The sequence below is a fragment of the Thamnophis elegans genome, chromosome 7, assembly GCF_009769535.1.
Source record: "Thamnophis elegans isolate rThaEle1 chromosome 7, rThaEle1.pri, whole genome shotgun sequence".
NCBI lineage: Eukaryota > Metazoa > Chordata > Lepidosauria > Squamata > Colubridae > Thamnophis > Thamnophis elegans.
Window position 1 is genome coordinate 60756772 of NC_045547.1, and position 17183 is coordinate 60773954.

Below are 17183 nucleotides of genomic sequence, written 5' to 3' on the forward strand. Positions count from 1 at the left end.
TATTTGCAGATGTTCCTTGCTGCATTTAATGCAGAGAATACAATATTGCTATCACTAAAAATGGAACTAAGAGTCTATTGTGATATTAAAATAAAAGTTTGTCCACAAGATGAATTGTTGGTGAGGGAAGGAATAATGAAACACAATGTTATGATACAAACTCTGCACTTTTTGTATTTTCAACTGTGACATCCCATGTAAATATACAGTATAAGAGGCAAATACATTTTTGGTCATTTGGTTAAATCTTCAGCTTCTGCAGATGCAAAAGTCGGACATTTTACACTTGTGTCAATTTTTAAAAAACCTCTCTTCCATAGGGAAATGGAACCAATGACATTCTTAAACTTCTCAGAAATTTTCCCACAGAACTGCCCCATCTATTAAACTATCCAAAGAAATGCCCTATTACTGAAGTAAATAATCTCTAAAAAATATAACAGAACAAATAAATTCATTGGTTCCTTTCTCAATCTGATACTTTTCATTTGTGTTGAACCACTACTCCCATTATATCCAGAGCATAACCATTAGGGTAGATTTGTAGTCTGATACATCCAGAGAATAGCAGATTGAAGGAGGTTCTTTCTTCTGGAGCAGCAGATACCCTGACAAGGTGGCAGAGAAAGTTGGAATATAATGTTGACAAGAACAGGTGATGCTCAAATCCTACTCTTTCCCATGAAGCTTATGATGTGGTCCTGGAGACACAGCTGACCAAGAAATGCAAGTTCTATAAGGATCAACAAATATGTTGAGCATTGGATTGGTAGGGCATCCTAGGCTTTGTGTTTCACTAATGGCCATGGCTTGTCATTGGCTTTATTCTGATCTCCCTTTTCAGTTCAGCACTCATGTTATTTCTATCAGTGCTAACTTAGAACCACAGGGTGGGGTAGAGAAGTACACACAGATTGTCCGAGACAAGAAAAATGGGTTATAAATCCCTAAGCATCCTGTAACAGAGCTTTGGGAGATTAATGTGTTAGTAAAGCTAATAGGTTATATACAAAGAATGTAGGAAATGTATGTTTGAAAAGGATTTATTTATTTTATATATAATACCATATATTTTAAAAATTATTTGAAGTTTTACAAGTACAAAAAAAGGATATGAAATGTATATTACATGATAATACAATATACATGATCTTATACTGTAGCATTTGAAAAATGTAATGAGTTTAAAAGTACATTTACAAAAATGAAAGCCAAACAAAAAAGTGGTTTGTTTTCTCCATGTAATAAAACTTTTTATCAAATTCTTGTTAATTAATTTAACATGGAGTTTTGCTGCTATGTAGTATTTTGATTGCCCAAAGGAACTTTTTAGAAAAAGAAATTGAAAAGGTAAAAAGAATACTCATAAGGTACTGGTATATGTTAAAGATGATGGAATACATATTTATTCAGTTTCACTCTTTAAAAAGCCCTTTATAGATTAATAGTATAATCAAATGAACTCAGCAATTTATATAACTAAGAAATGAATGTTATTTTAATTGTATCCTTTATTTTCATTTACAGTACTTTCACATAGTCTGACAGAATGTGTGTGTTTTTCCTGGTTTGGTCTTTATATTTTAAAAAAAACCCACTTTCCCTTTATACACACTAGATGACACATATAAGCAATACCATTATTCTGCTTAATTTTGAAATTGGCCAAATTCAAGAAAGCTATCTTAGATGTCAATGAGGCCTCTGTGTTAAGAGTTTTCATTGGAATCTTCAATATTTCACATATGCAATGTGCCACTTCTCAGACTGAGTTTTTTATGTGTAAATTTGGATCTAAAATATTGACTTACAGAAATGATTTTAAAGCAGCCTCAGATTTTTAAAGTGCTGGGCAAAATAGCATTGGAGCCTCTTTTTTTTTCTTTTTAAAGCCCCATTTCACTCCTATTTCAGGTCAATATCCTTATGAATTTGGCTCATTCTAAAAGAGATTCAAAGAACCAAAGAGGAGTTGGTGGTAGCCTACATCCAGCTATTAGGGTATAATTTAAAATTTACATGTAGAGTAGAGTTATCTTATTCTCAGTCACTGACTTCTTCTGAATAATTATTCATATCCGCCCAGGCTTGATGCTGGAAAGTAAAAGAAAGCTGAGAGAGCTTAGAACTGCTTGATATCTGACTGGAAGAGATTTGTGTTTGAAGTCATAGAATCCAAATATGTATATCCATCCATAATAGATGCAGTGACTGTAGAATCCACTTCACATTTTCCTAAGTATAGAACATCTCTGTAAAAATTAATACTAATAAATACGTATCTGAAAAACAACCTTTCATATTGAAAATACACGTTGTCCTTGCTTAGCAACCATTTGGACCAATTGGGACCGGCCACACAATTGCTAATGCTGCAACTGCTAAGTGGAAAACCACATGACCACAATGGGCTTACAACCTCACTTCCCCTTCAGTTATTTAGTGCCACAGTCCTTAAGTGAAACATCACGTGACCATGACTTACGATTTTACTTCCATGTTATCTATTAATTCTGCTTTTTGCAAGACAGTTGTGAACTACACAAATGGCAATCGTGTGACTGCAAGATTCTGCAACAGTCATAAATGCTCATCAGTTGTGAAGGGCCTGAATGATGATTGCATGACTACCGGTTGCTGTGACAATCATACATGCAAGGATTGGTCTCAAATCTATTTTTTACACTGTCAGAATTTCAAATGGTTGCTAAATGAGGCAGTCAGTAAGTGAGGACTACATGTGCATTTATGACCCTCCATCATACAAGTTGCTGTAATTTATTTATTGCTAGTCCACCAAGCAGATTTAAACCAAAACTGCAGACTTAAGCTCCAAGTTCCACTGATCTATCACTTTTGTTATTAAATGGTTTTTGGTTTTTACCTTTAAAGGTTCTTTTTATTGGTGATTCCACTAACAGAGGGATGATGTATTACCTGATAGAGAGAGTGAATGAGACCCTTCAAGAATGGCAAAAGGCACATGGCATGAAGTTTTATCACAATGTGAACAATGGGAGCACTTTCATTAGTTATTCATATTATCCCCAATTCTGGATCAGTGTCAGTCAAAGACCTACATTTGAAGAAGCTCTAGAGCAGCTGCTATCCAGGTATGATAGAACAGTTGGCAAGATTAGTTTCTTTTTCCTGGCATTCAGGTGCTTGATTTGAGTGTTCAGTTCCTGCCTTTGGGAAATATTTACAGTACCTCAAGGTAGAAATGTCCTCCTTTTTAACCGTGTCTTCCCTTCCTTGCCTTGCCCCCCCTCCCCGCCAACATGTTGACAGGATGCAACAAAGGCTGACACTTAACAGACTGGGTCATTTTTTCACCCAGAACTAGCCCTTCTGTTGGGCAAAATGAGACAAGAAGTGGCCAATTTGGTGGACCAGGGATGAGGCCCTGGATAAATTTCCTGACAGTGAGAACAATTAATCAGTGGAAGGACTTGCTTCCAGAAGTTGCAAATGCTCCAACACTGGAAATTATAAAGAAGATATTGGACAACCATTTGTCTGAAGTGGTGTAGGGTTTCCTGCCTAAGCAGGGGGTTGGACTAGAAGACCTCCAAGGTCCCTTCCAACTCTGTTATTCTAAGCACGTTCTAAGATTCTCCACTGCTTTTACCACTTCATCAGAGCGAAAATTCTAGCAGTTACAATTTTGGAGAAACTATTACAATAGAAAGGGAATAACAGGTCTCAGTTGATCTCAAATTTAACTGTACAGAGCAGGTGTGGAGAACTTGTAGCCCTCCAGGTATTCATATACTAAGATACCTAACAGACCTAGACTACGATCCCTGGAAAGGGAAACTGAGAACTCTAATACAGCAACAGGTTTCCCAACTCTGTTCAAAGGACACTTTCTTTTCTCCTTTACATTTCAAAGCCGTTCATCAAAAGTATTTTCTGTTCCTGGGAATGTTAGCATGCAATAAAAGAGAAAATGGTTCAGAGGTCGGAATGCAAAGTCCTAAAATACCAGTGGAATTTTAAATATCTTTGAACATCTTTGCTAGAGTGACTTCCTTGCATCAGGCATGTGCTGCCTTTGTATACATAATAATTTATTCAATGAAAAATAAGAACAAGTAATGAATGTTTATGTTTAAAATATGCGGAATGATAGTCTGTAATGGAAAATGACTTCAGTATGTGTGGTTAAGAATGGTCTTAGCTGAAGTGTATTGCAGTGTTGCTCAAATATAAATGCTTCCATCTGTTCAAATGGTGAAGCAAAGTTTGTGGTTATTGTTGTTATTGTTGTTATTATTATTACTATTATTTCAGATCACAGCCATTAAAGAATACAGGCCAAACCATACTAGTTATTGGTGGAGTCCAATGGCTTAATTTCAGTCATTTGCATATTATTCAAAAAGTACTAAAGCGGTAAGTGTTAATATTGTAGGGGTTTTTTTTTTCTTTGACATTATACTAATAAAAAAGAAATATTCCTAGTGGCTATTTCCAGTATGATTTTTAGTATGTTTAGTGATTGGGCGTTTTTCTACCCAATCATCTGCAGAATCCAGATATTGCTGAATTGCAATTCCCTAGGTCCCCAGCCAATATGGCTAATAATGATAGAAGCTGGGAGTTATTTAACAATATCTAAAGAATGAATCTCCAACTTTTTGTGACCTGATGGGCACATTTGAGAATTTGAGCTATTCTTCCCAAATGGCTGATGGGAGTAGGCTTGCTTATTCACAAAACAGCTGCAAGCTGCTACATAGCCACTTGGAAACTACTGGTTTCTAGAATGCTACTTCCCATACCATTCCCTACTATTCTTGACTGTTGTATTTTATTTTATTTTTTAATTTTTAATTTTTTAATTATAGAAAACTGTTTACAGATCTGTTTAGGTCTGCATTCTTGGAAATAAAGATGATATTAAACATTTCTGCCTTGCTTTGGAGCATTTACTTGTTTCAATTAAAAATCTAAAACAGTCAAGGCAAATTACTTGAAAAGTATCTGCAGGCATCTTGGCAACTCCAGACACCTTACTTAAAGAAGTCAGAGACTCGGGAAGCACAGTTTCATCATTCCCATGACCTATATTTTAAATATAAAATGTAAAATCCAGCTCCACAAAAATGTCTCCTTAAAGAGTGGGGAAAGAGGCAAGGCAAGGAAGATATCTTTTCTTGTATCTGAATCCAAAACCACTTACATAAATTTCACTTATTGGACCAGATAATTGGATAAAACTGAATGTCCATCAAAATGTGCATAGGTTTTTTTAAAATAGCATACACAAATGCAACTGGGCATCCAAATACACAGTGTCATATAGTTTGCTGAAAAAACAACAATCTTGATGGACCATATGGTCCATCTTGGGCATACATTGGGCTTTCGCAGTTCCTGATCACTAGAAATAGGCACGCAGAAGCCAGCAAATGGATCTCCTTCTTGAGACCGGGATCTTCTAACTTGATGGAGCTGCAGTCGCAGATTCAGGCTCAGTGGTGCCCTAAGCACTGACAAATCTTGGTGCCCCTCCTTTGTACATACTGTACAAATCTGCATTGTTTTTTTTTTTCTTTATCAACTTTGTGGTGCCTCTTTTGGGCCTGGTGCCCTAAGCATGTGCTTAGTCTGCTTAATGGTTAACACACCATGTGGAGCTGTTTTTGTGAACAACTGTGGCAGAACTTTTTAAAGCCTGTGCTTGAGTTGTAGGTCTCATATGAAGAAAAATGGAATGGTATATACCTGAGAGCTGAACTCACTCTCTATTCTTTAATGTTAGGTGGAGCAAAATTGGTAGAAATTGCATTTTCAATTGCAGTTCCCTAGCTAAGTTACATCTATGACCATTTCTGCTGCCATTGCTACAAAGTAGTTTTTAACGTAGTTCTTGTCTGGGCTAATACATCAAATCTTTGTCATGTGGATTTATCCAATTTTTTTAGTTATGGAGAATTAAGTGCATTTTGTCTGATTCTGAGGGCATAGGAAACATAAAATAGGTTCCATTACAATTTGAAGGCCAATTCACTTGTCCATTTCTTTCAGACCGCTGATCATTCACACCTTGTTTTTCTGAAGATTACTGAAGAGTATTCATTCCTCCCCAATTTTAATCTTGAGCATGATAAAATATAAAATAGATTGTCATCAAAACTCCATCCTTCAAAATAGCTTCTTACGAATATGATTTGATCAAAAATATCTTAAATTGATAACTGTAGGGACATCGGCATTAAATTATACCCACAAGGATGATGTCTCCGTAGTTATCAAGTTAAAATATTTTTGGTTAGATTATATTAGTAATACATGAGAAGACCACTATTACTTTCTATTTTCACTTAATGTTCAAATTACTAATCAAAATATTAAATTGAAAGTCAAAATTTTAAATGAAATGTCATTTTATTGAGCCTGAATATTGTACCAGTGGCAATTTCTTAAAATACTGCACCTATGCAAATGCCAAAATAAAATGTATCTGTTTTTCTCATTTGCTCTCTAGAATGAATCTCTCAAATATAATGGTAGTGATAAAATCCCTAGGAATGGGCTTTCATCTGCCAGTAGATGGAGTACACACTTTGTCACCAGTAAGTTGAAATTTGTTCATAGCCTATTAAAATTAATTGTTCTTTAAACCATAATTTTCTTTTGTTCAGCATCCTGATCCTAAGAATTGCACTGATTCTGCAATGTACAAAGATGCCAATGACAATAACAGCTGTTCAAGGTCAATAAAGAGGCACATGTTGGATTCCGAGAATGTTTTTTATCATTGTGGTATAGAATAACAGACTCTTGAAAGCCTGTCAGAGTTGCTGTCTAGTCTATCTTATACTAAGCAAACATCAAGGCAGAATTATTCTGAATGTCTTATGTTTCCCACTTTCTCAGGACTGTTCCTTAGCAATTCATTGCACCTTTTCCCCTTCCCAAAGTTGGATCATAGAAAAGGTTGCTGTCAGCTGGTCCCAGATAGACCAGCAGGAAACACAACAAGATGAACTAATTCTAATTTACTGTGCGGCTATATTAATAGAATCAAGCATGTCTGAAGTATAACTCTCTCTCTCTTTATCACACAATCCTTTCAAAAAATAAAATAAAATATCTGCCCATTACTCCGTTGTGATGTCTTTCCCCTTTTTATCTGATTGTTCCCTTTGCAACATCTCTTCTCCTTGTTTCACATTCCATTATACTCTCTCACAGAAAAACAACTTTGGGTCTCAACTTCCCTCACTTGATTAAAATGGGGAACCACAAGCCATATTTGTAGATGAAAAACAAACTTTGAATTGCACAGGTATATTATTAGGCACATGCTGGGAATATCCGACGAAATATAGACTACTGCATTTTATAGCAGTTGCAGTTTCCAGGTGGTCTTCAAAGCAGTCACATGTAAAGTGCAATGTAGAAAATAGTTGAGTAGTATTAAGGACATAAGTCATTGCTAAATGATTCTCTTCCTCCAGAAAGAATTACAGGATTCTTATGACTAAGAAGACTCCCAAGTTATGACCATCCTTCAGGAAAATACTGCCTTCCCAAGAAACAATAGAAAGCCATGATGACCAAACAACAATTCCATCTTATTAAAGTTCAACTTTAGCCTATTTTGTCCCTTCCAGACCCCAATATCCTCAAAAACTAAAACATTTGACAGCACTGGTAAACAAGTGACACTTGGTCCAACTGTGGAAAAGCATAAATAGCCAACAGAATCATACTTTATGTTCGTTCATAATACCTTTCTTCCCTCAGTAACTATGCCATCTGGCAATAAGCATGCACATTATTATAAAAAATTATGGTCTGAATTCCTCCCTCATGCTCATTCCATGAAAGATAAGCGAAATTCAGAGATGTGTCTTTGCTTTTTTAATGCAAGTTGTGCCAACTGAAGAAATGAAATATACTTCTAATTGAAAAATTCTGAACATAATAATTTGTTCTGCCAAAAATGAGCTGTTTTTTTCAATACAAAGCTTTCTCAATATAATTTGAAAGAAATGTCAATTTATTGTTCTATAATTAAATTATTAGTCAGATACCATTCTGATTTACTGTCTGTCACCCATCCATTATTTGATCCTCATTTGCCTATAGTAAAGATAAAGGTGAAGGCTTCCCTCGCACATATATGCTAGTTGTTCCCAACTCTAGGGGATGGTGTTCATCTCCATTTCAAAGCCGAAGAGCCAGCGCTGTCCGAAGACGTCTCCGTGGTCATGTGGCCTGCATGACTAAATGCCAAAGATGCACAGAACACTGTTACCTTCCCACCAAAGGTGGTTCCTATTTTTTCTTCTTGCATTTTTACAAGATTTCAAACTGCTAGGTTGGCAGAAGCTGGGACAAGTAACGGGAGCTCACTCCGTTATGCAGCGCTAGGGATTCAAACTGCAGAACTGCCGATCTTTCTGTTCGACAAGCTCAGCATCTTAGCCACTCAGCCACCACGTTCATTTGCCTATATTACCCTATAAAGAATTTTTTTTTCATGGTAGCTAGGAAACTTTGAATAAAATAAAAATAATCTAATGTAAAATTAAATTTCAGCCCCATAATGAGTTTGAAGGAATGCAACAGTATTACAAAATGAGTTCATTAGTTTTGTGTCATCTCATTTATCAATACCTGTAAGATTAAGGGTACCTAAAACACATTTTATTTCTGAAATAAGTTCTCCTTCCCTCTCTCTTTTTATTTCTTTTCCTCTCTCTGTTGTATTATGTTTATTCTAAAAAGCTCAGTTTGGGAGTTGTTTTATCGCAGCCACTCTTGTTTATACTCAACAAAAAAGTTGAGTTGTTCGTCTCAAATTTCCATTCAAATCATTAATTTGCTTACCATTCTTCTATTCAAACAGAAACTAGAAATAAACAAAAAATATTGATGTGAGGTGTCTTGTTTTAAACTGCAGGTAGAAATACAGAATTTGTGGAAAGAAAATCTTGCTATTCTAAACACTGCAAAACACTACGGTTATGAGGTAGTTGATACGTTCATTATTACAATGGGACGGTACAAGGAATTTTTGCAAGGGAAATGTGGATGTCATTTTCATGAGGTAAGAATTGGGGGTTAGTGCTACAGCCTGGGTATTTATACACTTTAAATTTTGTCCTACATTAATGAAAACATTTGAAATATATCTATATTTTGGCCATCATAAGCATTTTACAGTTAGACCAAGCTGGCTGAGGAATTCTGGGAGTTGAAGTCCACAAGTCTTAAAGTTGCCAAGGTTGGAGACCCCTGCTTTAGGTTTGGAGACGATAGGCTTAAACCAGGGTGAACTGATAGCAGATAGACCCCTCTCTCTGGGAGGTAATTGGGTAGCAATTTTCCAGGGCTTTTTTTATGCGCTTAAGTTCCCTATCTGAGGACTTTTGTCACATTTTTACTTTTACTTTTGCCACATTTTATTTTACCAGAGACTATAAATAATAACATCTGGAGATAGTTTAGCAGTGTATCTTGTCAGTGACTGGTCATACTTTAGCTGATACTGCTGGAGATATTTTTTTAAAAGGGGGGTATCCTTTACAGACAACACTTGGGCATGGTCTGATGCAGAGGTGGATTCCTACCGGTTCGGCCGAGTAGATAGTAACTCAGCCAGCCATGTCCCTGAATTGGTTCTATTGGCAGTACCATAGGTGTCGGCATCTTGTTTTTTGCTTCTGTGCATGGGCAAAAGCAATTTTTTTACTGCTGCGTATGCGTGAGTAGCATGCATCAAGCATGTGTGCACACGTGCGCCCGAAGTGTGTCCCTCAGCGAACCGGCAGTAGAAGAAGCCGGAACCTGGTCTAATGACATATTTTTCAGTAACTTGGGAGAAACTGTGGACTGTATGCAGCTGCCCACCCACCCCTCCAAGGAGGTAGGTAGGAAAATAATCCCATCCTCTTTCTCCTAATTGTGACAAATAGGAATAGAGATTAAAGGCCGGAGTGATTTTGTAAATAATGCTGCAAATTCTAGAGCTGGCTAAATAAACATAATGGCACACAGAAGTGGCTATGTTTATATGTGTAAAGGGAAAAAACTCCTTATGTCTTACATGATGCCGCTGTGCCATATATTTCCAACCCATGCACAACAGTTCAGGGTTCTAAATGCTGAGAAAATGTGTGATTTCTCAAGAACATTATTTAAATAAATCAACTACACTCACCCAGAAAAACTGTATTTGGCCCATCCATTGCCATTGTATCCACTGTCAAAAGTAAAGAAGCCACAACATTTATCCATAGAGTTAATTCTGGAAAAGCATATATTTTTCCAAGCACAGTGATACTGCACTCTTGAGAATTCCACCATACAAGCATGGCAAGAAATATCATTATTTTGGCTAATATTGATTTCTATGCTAGTGTACCCATAGGTAATTTAAGACCCTAATCAAGCCCATCACAACCATAACCCAATTTTGCTACCTTTTTATGGGGGTCATTAAATGAACACCGTAGTAATTAAATAAACCATTGATTTATTATGAAGCTGTTTTGTCAAAAATCACAAGTGAATGCCAATTTTCAACAAAACTGTCATAAAATGCAGTCATATGACCATAAATGCAGCCCAGTTTCCAAATGCATGAAGTGGCATCACATGACTGGAGAGGCAACCATAATAAGTTCAAATCTGCATCATAAATACCCCCCAGGTAGGTCTATCAGAACTTCAAACAGTGATTGGATTACATGTATTTACATTGTTGGGTAGACCAAACTAAGCTGCAAAGAAGAAAAGGATAAGAACTAACTTTACCACTTTTGAATATTGCACTGTAAGACATTTAAAAGATCGCAGAATAAAACAACAGTAATTGTTAGTAACTGTATTGTTATACATATACCACTTGGTATGGTATTGGACCTGGGTACTTGAGAGACCGCCTGCTGCCAATTACCTCCAATAGACCAATTAGATCCCACAGATTAGGCCTCCTCCGAATTCCATCCGCCGGCCAATGCCGGCTGGCGACTACCCGGAGGAGAGTCTTCTCTGTGGCTGACCCTCTGGAATGAGCTCCCCGTGGAGATTCGAACCCTCACCACCCTCCAGGCCTTCTGCAAAGCCCTGAAAACCTGGGTGTTCCGACAGGCCTGGGGCTAAAGAGCTTTAGCCCCCCCCCCCCTTTCGAGTGGTATGGTTGTTGTGTGCTTTTAAATTGTGTATTGTTTAGTTCGTCTTTTTTATCCCTTATTTGTATCCCCTTCCCTGACTTGGATTGTGAGCCGCCCTGAGTCCCCTTCGGGGAAAAGGGCGGCATATAAATGCAATAAATTCAATTCAATTCAATTCAAATTCACTTGAACTGATAATTTGTTGCATGTACTTGAAACATTGGCATAATGTCTTGCAAACCATTGCTTCCCTCTCTTTCAGGTGGTGAAATCAAAGGCATCTGAAAAAAGCTTTCCTATAGCAACAACATTCTCAAGACCTTACGTTCTGGGCAAATATTTCAACAACCAAAGCAACGTTGCAAAGCTGCAAGCTTATGCATCCAATTCTCAATCTCCTTATCATGTGAGAGGCCCAATCAATCAAGTTTATTCTGAAATACTCCTCAGCAGGATCTGTGGGAACAACAGAAAGGATGCCAGCGTGTAATTTTGAATGGTAGGCATGTAGAGCTCAAAGACCCCCCATTTTCCCCTGGAGTGGCTCACTGATCCTCTCAGATTTACTACACATTTCCCTGAAAGGCGGAACAGATTAGCATAATTCAAGACATGTGGGCATTTCATCAAAGCCTTAGAAAATCAAGATGGATCTTCAAGGATTTGTGGTTTCAGAGGGAGAAACCGAAGCACAAGTGGCAAAAACAAGAAGAGTTATTTGAAATAGCACCCAACATTAAATCAGATGTAAGCTAAGTTTATGCAATATTGTATGATAGGATGTACTGTATTCCATGTTTAAAGATTTTATAATTATAAATGAAAAAGCAATAGAAGAAAACATACTTTTAGCATTTGCATTGAAGAAATGATGGTATCAGTTCTAAGACTGCAAATCATCATCATCATCATCATCATCATCATCATCATCATCATCTCACAAGAGATTTTTGTCCAAACTGATTATGTCAGTTTCAACTCCTAGTGACCACACAGATAAATCTTTTTCCATGATGAACTGTTTATAACTTGGTCTTTTAGTTATTCCAACATCTATACATCACTGTAACTGTGATCCATCTCGTTGCTAGTTATCTTCTTCTTCTCCTTCCCAGCATTACAACCTTCTCTAGATCTCCTGAAATAATGTTTCCAAAGCAGGATAATTTGAGCTGGATTTAGTGAGTATTTTGAGTTGATCTTGTTCAAATTATGCTAGATAACTTCCACTTGTTGCTCTAGTGCGCTGATTAAGGTTACACAAGTACTATGTGGCTGCATGAAGTTTTATTCTTTCTTTTGTCCTCTGTTGTTAAGTTGATGCAGGTTTCAGAATGTTTGTCTGTCAAGCAAAACTGTAAAGAAAATCGCCCACATAAATAACTTTATTTTATAACATTACATTTTCCTTCTGCCTCCTCCAGTAGTAGAATTGATTTGAGAACTCCTATACAAAATTATTGTACTGTTTAACAAAACCATTTAAAAATGGGGGAAGAAACTTCAACTTGTCACTTGGATCAAGGTAATATAACACAAGACCCAGTTTGCTGTAATGATTAAAGTATCATGAATCAAGGCAAATATACATCTCCTAAGACAATGGTACAGGGTCGAATCTGGATAAGTCACCAGCAGAGGTTTAGTCTCTCGACCTTTGGACTTGTGCTGGAGCCCATCCTCAGGGAACTTCTCTCTACAGCAGGCGTGTCAAACACAAGGCCCAGGGGCCGGATCCAGCCCAAGGGGTGCTTTGATCTGGCCCGCGGGGCCACCCTGGAAACAGCAAAGGACCAGCTTGCATTGCCTCTGCCAATGAAAATGGAGCTCAGGAGGCCTGCATGCAGCCTTCCTGAATTCCTTTTTTGCTGGCAGAGGGTTGCAGGAGCCCATTGTAGATGAGAATGGAGCTCGGGTCTCTGTTTTTGCTGGCAGAGCGCTCAGGCCACCATAGGCGCTCTCAATAGAGTGACATTGAACTGTCCATGCCCACCCTGGCCACACCCACCCCTGCCCCCCCAAGGTCAAACACCCCTGTGTCTCTCAATGAAATCGAATTTGACACCCCTGCTCTGCAGGAATGTGTCCTTTGGGCTATTCTATGTCTAGTATTTATGTGGTGCCTGATTGGCATGACTTCTTATTGTTTGATTGGAGTATTGATGGCTGGTGATTAAGTTGTTGGCTGTTGTTTCTTTGTGCTGCCAAGTCCTCAGCTCTAAAGTACCTGATAAGCTAGCAGTAAATCAGCACTCTGGTTAACTAACAAGGAGCTCATTTCCCAGGCTTCAATCATTTCCCTCTGTATCTTTGTACTTGCTTGTCTAAGGCATCAGGCTAGAGAAGGTATCAGGCTAGAAACCAGTAGACTGTAAGTTCTAGTTCCACCTTAGGCAAGCTTGGGTGAGTTCGGTGAGCTTGGGTCAACAATTTTCTCTCAATGCTAGGAAGTAGACCGGGGTGTCAAACTCAATTTCATTGAGGGCCACATCAGGGTTGTGTTTAACCTTGGGAGGCCAGGGTGGGATGGCCAGGGTAGGCATGGCCAGCTTGACATCACTCATGTTGGGGGTGTCTGTGGTGGCTTGAGCACTCTGCCAGCAAAAACGGGCTCCATAGCTCCATTTTCAGCTGTGGCAGCCTCCTGTCACACTCTACCAGTGAAACGGAGCTCAGGAAGACCACACACAGCCTTCCCGACAGGGGTGAAATGCTACTGGTTCAGACCGGTTCATCTGAACCAGTAGTAAAAATATTACTGGTTAACCTGAACTGGTAATAAAAAAATGCTACCAGTTCGATCAGTTGTGACGCGTGATTTATACTAGCTAGAATTGTCGGATTTTCTGCTTTCTAGTTAATCTAAATCATGTGGCACAGCGGATTCTCTCCCTCTCTGTTCTACTTACCTCAGTAGCAGGCTCCGCCCACCCACCCAGATGTATTCACGTCCCGTTTTTGGCACTCTGTGCATGTGCAGAAAGTCCGTGCTCACATTTGAGAACCGGTAGCAAAGGCAAGCTGATTTCACCCCTGCCTCCCAAGCTCTAGTTTTGCTGGCAGAGGGCGGCAGGAGGCTGTCACAGCCGAAAACAGAGCCTGGAAGGGCCACATGTGGCTCTCCTGAATTCCGTTTTTGCTGACACAGGCACCACGGGTTGGTCCTTTCCTGTTTATAGGGTGGCCCCATGGGCCAGATCTAAGCACCCCATGGGCCAGATCCGCCCCCCGGGGCCTTGAGCTTGACACCCCTGAAGTAGACAATGGCAAACAACTTCTGAGAAACCTTGCCAAGAAGGAAAAAGTATGAAAAGTTTCCTTAAAACCATGTCATGCGATTGTAGTTGCAGGAATTTTGAATTGGTAGCAATATTTTTTAGCAATATGATATATATATATATATATATATATATATATATATATATATATATATATATATATATATATATATACATACATACATACATACATACATACATACATACATACACATACATACATACATACATATATATACATATATATACACTGTATTTTCTTTTGCTCTGCCAGAAATCACGCCCAAAGGCTAAGGGAGGTTACAAAAACCCCGATACTATTTGCTCAGCTCAGTGAGATTCTATATGTGCCTTGCAGCCCAGTTTACCTTGTTCAGTGTGTATTGCCAACAGAATCATAGCAACAGCAACAACAAAACAATTTCATTTTCCTGCAGTGACCCTGCAAGTGTTATCTGCAAGGTATGGTAAAAGAGGTCAAAATGGTAGCCATGACAATATGACACACATTTTTAAAAAAAATGGAAAGAGTTTTCATTCCACCATCATGGATGCTTTCTTGACTTTTCTCTTGTATCCCGCAGACACCACTGGTCCCTGTATTTGACACACATTTTGCCTTTTCACTGATACTAGAATGTAGTGTCCTCAAAATTTCTCTCTGAACATAAATATTTTTAGTAACCTTATAGAAATGATTATGCATGCATCTCAAATGAAAAATTACATACCTAGTCAAAACTTGAAGTAACTTGTATTAGTGCCAAAGGTAAACCTGAAATAAAGGTAAACCCGACTTACTGAAGAGTCTTAAAATAATTATATTTACTTATAACTTAAATATTCCTATGAATACAAATTCTGATTTAAAAAAACACATGGTGTGAGGTGATCCAGGTTTCAGAGAACTTGATTACCTTCCAACAGAAGCAAATATTTAAAGATTGCCTATATAAATATCTTTATACTGAAAGTAATGTTAAAGTTGAACTCAAACAGAAAGTCTTTTTTTTAAAAAGAACCTATAGTGAAATCTGGTTGTGTGATAGATTTCATGCTGGCAAATGTGCAATGTGAATTCTGAACGTTCACCATTATATGGTTATCCTATGCTGTACTTTACTGTGTTTCATGTTTCTCAGATGTCGCTATTTTGAAAGCATCATTTCAGTGCTTTATTTTTATAGGCATATTTTATGTAAACTTATCACTCTAACATGCAAATCAACCTAATATGAATATGGACCATAGATGTTTATCAGTGATATCTAAATTGTAATTAGGCAATAATAAATATGTATAAAATAAATATTGATACACTGTATGATATATTTCCTTGGTATGAGTATCTTTTTAATTGACATGTGACAACCGATTAATGAAAACTTCATATAGGTAGTCCTCGATTTACAGCACATTTGAGCCCAAAATTTATGTTGCTAGGCAAGTTAAGTGAGTTTTGCCCCTTCTGATGCCTTGTCTTGCCACATTTGTTATGTGAATCATTGCAGTTTCTAAGTTATTCACATGGTTTTTAAGTAAATCTGGCTTTGCTTGTCAGCAAGTCACAAAAGCTGATTACATGACACTGCAACTATCATAAATATGTGTCGGTTGCCAAGCATCCGAATTTTGATCATGTGACAAGGGGGATGTTGCAATGGTCATAAGTGTGAAACGTTACTTTTTTCATTGTTGTTGTAACTTGTTGTTGTAAATAGTCACCAAATGAACTGTTGTGAAGTTGAGGACTACCTGTTTTCTCATATATATTGAGTTCTCTGTTTTCGTTAGTATGCAGAGCTTCTTGATGAAGAGATGTATCCTAAACATCCCGTGAAAAAATATGACTATGCAGATTTTATTGGATCGTTTTTGAGATAATGCACAACAATGTCGTGATATTTTGCATTGTGATATCAATGTCTTGATATTCTGACATTATGCATCAGGATATTTTCAGATGGCACTAGAGTCTCCACGCAAACTCATTCACTGATTAGGAACTTAAGACATCTGTAAAGGGCAACACAAGATTTTGGATTAATAATAGTCACCTTCAACCATGTTGTATTGTCCTTCATCAGATTGTCTGTCTATTGCCCAGAAGCTATCCAGAGTTATTTGGCCTCTGGTACCACTATTTTGCCTACCCTCACCTCCTGGGTATCATAATATGCCAGTGAAAACCTTAGAATATCATTAAAAATAAAATAAATTTGACAAATGTTAGCATATATACAAGCAACTCTTCAAAAATATTTTTGACAATTGTTATTAATTTAATGGTTCACCTTAGCTTTGATATAGATGTTTATTCAAAGACCAAGGTTATTAATAGTATAATTCTGTAACAACAATTTGGTCTCATATAAAACTTTAAAAAATAAATAAACAACATAGGGAAATTATTTTAAAATATCAAATCACAATTTTGTTACTTATGACATACTTCATATAATAAAGAGACATAATCATCAACATAACCTGTTCAGTTTGCCATAATCCATTGGAAAAGCCAATATAATGTGTATGGGATTAAAAAATAGTAACACAACATTCATACTATGGGTTTAAATACTTCACTATGGTTTTGTTTTAATCATAGTTTATTTAATAAATAAAAAGTTCAAATATGTCAAAGCCATACTTTATGATTTATATGATTTACCATGCTGTTTTGCACATTGGTTAAGCAAAAATTTCATGCACATTTCATGGAATAAATCCAATAACATATCAAAAAATGATTGATAAATTACCATTT

General features: G+C 37.2%; 1 protein-coding gene across 1 annotated transcript in view; it reads left to right on the forward strand.

Moving 5' to 3' along the window:
• Window positions 1–12859, forward strand: part of CPED1 (cadherin like and PC-esterase domain containing 1) — a 118863-nt gene extending 106004 nt beyond the window's left edge. The window contains exons 20-24 of the mRNA XM_032222152.1: window positions 2893–3113; window positions 4297–4398; window positions 6497–6584; window positions 8924–9070; window positions 11401–12859. Coding sequence (XP_032078043.1) covers window positions 2893–3113; window positions 4297–4398; window positions 6497–6584; window positions 8924–9070; window positions 11401–11628 — 786 coding nt within the window. The 3' untranslated portion in view covers window positions 11629–12859. The remainder of the gene's footprint in view (window positions 1–2892; window positions 3114–4296; window positions 4399–6496; window positions 6585–8923; window positions 9071–11400) is intronic.
• Window positions 12860–17183: the final 4324 nt, after the last annotated feature.